The sequence below is a fragment of the Pyxicephalus adspersus genome, chromosome 2 (assembly GCF_032062135.1).
Source record: "Pyxicephalus adspersus chromosome 2, UCB_Pads_2.0, whole genome shotgun sequence".
NCBI lineage: Eukaryota > Metazoa > Chordata > Amphibia > Anura > Pyxicephalidae > Pyxicephalus > Pyxicephalus adspersus.
In genome coordinates, this window is record NC_092859.1 from 21,434,276 (window position 1) to 21,440,328 (window position 6,053).

Consider the following 6,053-nt stretch of genomic DNA (forward strand, 5'->3'; position numbering starts at 1 on the left):
GGGCCCTTGAGCAGCAGCACAATATGTACCTCTCGAGGTGCGCACCTGCCAAATATTTACTAACAGGTATTCTGCTATCCCCTCTGCACTGTGTTTTGCATTGGTTAGCACTTCTGCCACCTCCACCTTCATCTTTTCGTTCACTTTAGTCAGACAGAAGTGTACTAAAGCTGTCATCCTTTTATTAAACATGCATTCAACTATCTTCTTCTGTCTTTTAAAACCCTCACTACCCTCCATTACATATCTCCCCTCCTATTGTGTGATACTTCCCCCACCTCCTAGATTGTAAGCTCTTCGGGGCAGGGTCCTCTACTCCTGTGTCACTGTCTGTATCTGTCTGTCATTTGCAACCCCTATTTAATGTACAGTGCTGCATAATATGTTTCCATTATATAAATCATGTTTATTATTATTAATAATAATAATATTATTATTATTATTAATAATAGTAATTTTATTAATAATCATAATGATAATAGTGTAATACCTCTATATACTATGATTTTTAAGGAAGCAAGTGGGCAAGGGTTATAGGTTTTATCATATCTAATGTCTTTTACAAGTGTTTCTCAGCCCTGTTCAGTCCTTGTGTGAGCAGATCCTGTCCATCCCCTGGAGTTGTTCTGCAGCAAAGTTCTGGCCCATAAATAGTATCATTCAAATTTTATTCCAAAATCTAATGTTTGATGTAAAAATAATTATCACCATCAGATGGCGCTATTTACCAACCTATTGACAAAGAATCCAAAACATTAGAACAGTGAAAAGTCAGAATTAGAATTTTAGTTATTCCTATAAACATGTAATTCATTCTCCTCATGTTTATACTGACAGATTCCTGCAGCATGTTATATGATTGATATAGGTATATAATCTTACATCCTGAGATTTGTGAAATGTGAATTAAATGTAAGTGTGTTCTGGCATGGTGAACTGATGGCATGCTAGAAAAGATAAGTGAATCTTTTCTAGTTAGTAGCACTAAACCACACAATAAAGAGCAAAAACATTTTCACGGCAAAAAGGTCATTGACCCAGGACTTTAAAGGCATTAAATATACAAATACAAGAATTAAAAATTCACATTAAATTTTATTTATACAAAACACAATCTTAAATCATCATAAAAACTTTTTTGGAGGTCCAGTTGTTGGGCAATATATTTATATATATATTATATAATATTATATAATTATACACAATATAGAGAACATCATCTCATGAGGGTCCAGTATTTAGGGTCAAAAAGGCTAGCATGACCCCCCTACTACTTAACATGGGTTACCTAATAAAAGAAATATATATACACTAAAACCTTGGATGGCGAGTAACTTAGTGTAAGAATGTTTTGCAAGATAAGCAAACGTTTTTATTTAATTTAACTTGATAAACAAGCAAAGTCTTGCAATACAAATACAGTGCTCGTCATTATAACTGCGCAGATGATTCTTTTCTGTCAGACATTGCGTGTTTGTTCTTAATAGCGACTGTTCTATAGCACTGTACTGTATTCTGTGGCCCCTAATAATTGCCCCTAGGAAGAAGAAGAAAGTTGGATTGGAAGGGGGTAAGAAGCAGATGATTACTTTGGAAATTAAGAAGGAAATCATTGAGAAGCACAAACGAGGTATGAGAGTGGCTGATATCGCAAGATGTTATAACAAGTCTGCCTTGGCGAATATTAAAAAAGAAAGAATTAATAAGGAGGAAAGAAATAATAAATAATAATAATATATTATATTAAGAAAAGAAATAAAATATTAAAAAATAAATAACAATATTAATATTAATAATAATAAATAATAATACAGCGAAAGGAGTCACAAGAGTATCAAAGCCACGACCACAAGTTTTGGAAGATGTAGAAAAGTTGCTACTTATGGTTGAACGAGAAGCAACTGCAAGAAGGCAATGTTTTTGTATGCCAACCTCATAAGTACATTTCCATGTACCTCAAGAGAAAACGAAGGCTTCAAGGCGAGCAGGGGATGATTTGATAACTTTAAGAGGAGAAGTGGAATCCATAGTGTTGTGAGACACGGAGAGGCTGCAAGTTCGGATGCTAAGGCAGCTGAGACGTTCGCTGCCGAGTTCCAGAAGCTCATGGTTTCCGAGTGTTACCTGCCGAAGCAAGTTGTTAACTGCGATGAGATGGGGATGAGATACCAAAGAGGACCTTCATTACAGCAGAAGAGAATGCAATGCCCAGTCACAAGCCCATGAAAGACCGTCTCACCCTCTGCAAGCCAGGATTTCAAAGTCAAGCCCTTGCTTGTGTATCATGTGGAGTTCCAACAGCAAGACTTGGGTCAAATGTCTCCTGTAGTGGATCAATAAGGCCTTTGGTCTTACAGTAAAGGAGTAACTTTTAGAAAAGAATCTGCCACCCAAAGTCTTGCTGAATATGGATAACGCTCCTGCTCATCCTCCAGGCCTTACAGATGACTTACTGGATGAATTCGAGTTCATTAAAGTCAAGTTCCTTCTTCCCAACACAAATCCAGCCAGTGGACCAGCAAGTAATTCCTAACTTTAAAAAGCTTTACACCAAAGAACTATTCCAGCGATACTTCGAGGTGACCGATGGAACAAACCTCACCCTCCAAGAGTTTTGGAAAAATCATTTCCACATTGTTACCTGATAACGCCTGGGATGGGGTCACCAAGAAAACCTCAATTCTGCTTGGAGAACTCTCTGGTCTGATTGAGGGGTTTGAGCCACCAGTTGTCGATAAAATTGTGTCCATGGGGAAGACCATGAGACTGGAGGTAAATGAGGATAACCAAGAGCCGGTGGAGGAACATGGCTACTAGACTGTAAGCTCTTCTGGGCAGGGTCCTCTCCTCCTGTGTCACTGTCTGTATTCATCTGCCATTTGCCTATTTAATGTACAGCGCTGCGTAATATGTTGGCGCTATATATACCCTGTTCATTGATAATAATAATATTAATAGCCAGGAACTGACCATTGATGAACTGATGGATCTGCATCGCATACAATAGTGAGAGGTTATGGAAGACAGCTCGTCTGAGGAGGAGAAAGACATATGGATACATAAATACAGAATATCATATGTATGTGAATGTTGTAATACACACAGGACAATGTATAGAATAATATCATTAGACTATTCTATGAATAGAATATTATACAGAGGATAACATATGGAATGTTATAGTGTAGCTATGTATACATTGTACATTGCATTATATATAAAATAATATATAGAATATTATACAGATAGGAGCTTATGGGAAATTTTCCAGCATCTCTGGACAATGTCACTTTCCTCTCCCTGAACTCCACTCATATCTGATCATTTTCCTCCCTGACATTTGTATATTTTAGTTTTTCATATAAACTTTCAGCTTCTCCCACATTATGGAGCTGGAAATAGAAATATTTGTTGGCAGTGAAAGGGCCTCCAGAGGACGGTGAATCCATTTCTCTTGTACATGTTTCCCCATAAAGCTAAATGTGTCATGTTTTCATGATCCTCACAATGTGGCAGTTGAGTGTCAGCGGCGGACGTGTCAGCTGACAGTTTGTGTATAGGATGGCGGCCATGGCGTCTCTGCGCTACAACACTGACATATTATACGGCAGCAGCACCGACCTCCAGAGAAGAGTGTTTCTTTTATATTGTTTAATCTTTTTCACTATAAGATCTTCATGGAAGGGACGGAAAGTTAATAACTGAGGGGCAGAGCTCGAGCTGAGGAAGAACTTAAAGGGGTTCTTAACATCCTTCACAGTTTCTAGAGTTTCTAAAAGATAGGAATCCTTGGACTTTATGTAATCTCTTGTTTTGCTCAGATAATGATATTGTTTGCTGTTAGCTTGAACTAGAGATATAGCATTAAATATAAGATTACTATATTATAAATCTTTAGGCCTGTGTTGAGATTGTGTGCCTACTTGGATAGCTGCTAACCTGCAAAACATAAAGCTTTTTTTTTTTTGCTTTCATATACTAGCCATCTAGTGAAACAACTACTACTTACAGTATAATATATGGATAGTTGTTGTACCTATGTCTGTATAAACAGAATGACAACAATACTGTCAGGATTTAATGTTGGAAAGAGGAATGGACAAAGGGAGGTGAAAAGTGTGTGAAAAGGCCCCATACCCTTCTCAGCCACAAGGGCCCCCACCAAGTCAGTTTGGATGGGGTGGGGCAAGCCTATGCACACCCACTATTGACTATGTCTGCCACTGGTTGGGCATGTTATAAGGCATTAGGTAAGTGCCACACCAGTCAAGCTCTCATCCCCATTTGCCCCTCTACCCAACCGCTGTTAATCTCCTGTCCTTGCTGGGCATGGGGGGCCACCAGCTCCTGGATAGCTGCACATTACCTGCCCCTAACAAAGCACCTTGTAGCCATTTAGAGAGTGCCTGGAAGATAATGCAACGCGGGAAGTTTCTGAACACCACCATTCTAGAGTCGTATAAGTAAGACCGGCTGCACAGATCTCCCAGCTTGCTGAAAATGTGAGCTATTTTCTGAAGCAAATCCCAAATGTATACATAATATATATTTTATAGATGAACAATTGTTATGTTACATGCAAGAAACAAAAGATATTAATTCATGATGTGCCTTGAACCTTTCAATAAATGACTGCATTATATTCACTGTAGCAAAGTCTTTATTTATAGAAACATTTAGGGCTCTATTTGAAAAACAGGGAATTAAACATTCCCTCGTATGAATCTTGCAGGTCCATGTGTTTCAATGTTAGTAATTAATTTCCACCAGGGAATGTCAGATTCCCTGTTTTATAAATAGATCCCTTAGTTTTGGATTCCCATGACATCTCCATTCTGAATACTGTGCAATAAATAATAGGAGATTCCCGATTCTGGGATGTGCAGAATTCCTGCAGAAGATTTTGGAGACTCGTGAGGCTTCTTGGATAGGATGGTGACATCATCTTCTCTATTTATACATCTCCAGCTACAGAAATTCCACACAGCCAGAATGGGATGCGAAGGAGACTAATAGACATCATCCGACGTTCTCTATCCAGCCTGGAGATCTGCTGACCAATGAGAGGGAAGAAGACTGCGAAAATATGAGCGACATCAAACTGACCGTGCTGGGCAGCCCTGGAGCTGGAAAATCTGGTAACTTTTCTGCATTTTTATTCTAGAGAAATGGGGAGATCTCAGATCTATAGAGAATTACAAATCTCATATCCTTCTATCAGCAAGGGTGCACCTACAAAACTTTGGAGGTAGAGAAGAGGGATGGATATTTGGAACCTAAAAATAGGCAAATGCCACGCCTGTCTTATTTAGCAGACTATAAAACATGAATAGGCTAAAATGATTGATTAAACTAAAAATATCTCTTTTATAATATAAGCTACTATAACAAATGGAATAATGTATAGGCTGAAGAATGGTATAGTGCAAAATAACACTTTATAATAGTAATAAAATACATATAGGCATATACTGTAAATATCTATCCAAAACAGAGGGACAACTAAAGAGGGAGAGAAAAAATCAGACAGAACCCCAACATCAGAGACAGCTGAGTGATAACAGAATGCCTGAAAGATGAACTGTCTGTGTTGCCTACAGCAGCCAGATTATTTTTACAGGTATTAAGCAACAAGGTTTAGTGTCTTAGATGTATGATAAATATTGAGGTGAACAGAGATCATTCTTTTTAATCGTTTTTTAATTTTTCAAATTGCTCCATGCTTAAAGGAGTCCATAATCCTCCTTATCAATTTAGAGCAACAAGCACACAAATATTTACAATATATATGCAAGTAGTCCCCAGGTTACATTCGAGATAAGGACTGTAAGTTTGTTCTTAAGTTGAATTTGTATGTAAGTCGGAACAGGTACATTATTTTAATAAATGCAATTAGGACAGATATTTGTCTCAACATTTTGTTAGGCAGCATGGTGTCAGTTACTGTATAAAATCCTCACTGTGAGCTAATCACAAACAAAGCAAAAAATCTTTATGGAGCCTAGACATTCATTAACTTCTGGAGCAAGCTGTGCTTTGACATGCAAAAAGAA

At 37.8% G+C, this 6,053-nt stretch overlaps 1 protein-coding gene across 1 annotated transcript in view; it reads left to right on the forward strand.

The window, feature by feature from the left end:
- Positions 1–4,329: 4,329 nt before the first annotated feature.
- Positions 4,330–6,053, forward strand: part of RERGL (RERG like) — a gene marked incomplete in the record, with an annotated part of 5,754 nt that continues 4,030 nt past the window's right edge. The window contains 2 exon segments of the mRNA XM_072398935.1: positions 4,330–4,463; positions 4,969–5,138. Of these exon segments, the coding sequence (XP_072255036.1) occupies positions 4,330–4,463; positions 4,969–5,138 (304 nt within the window).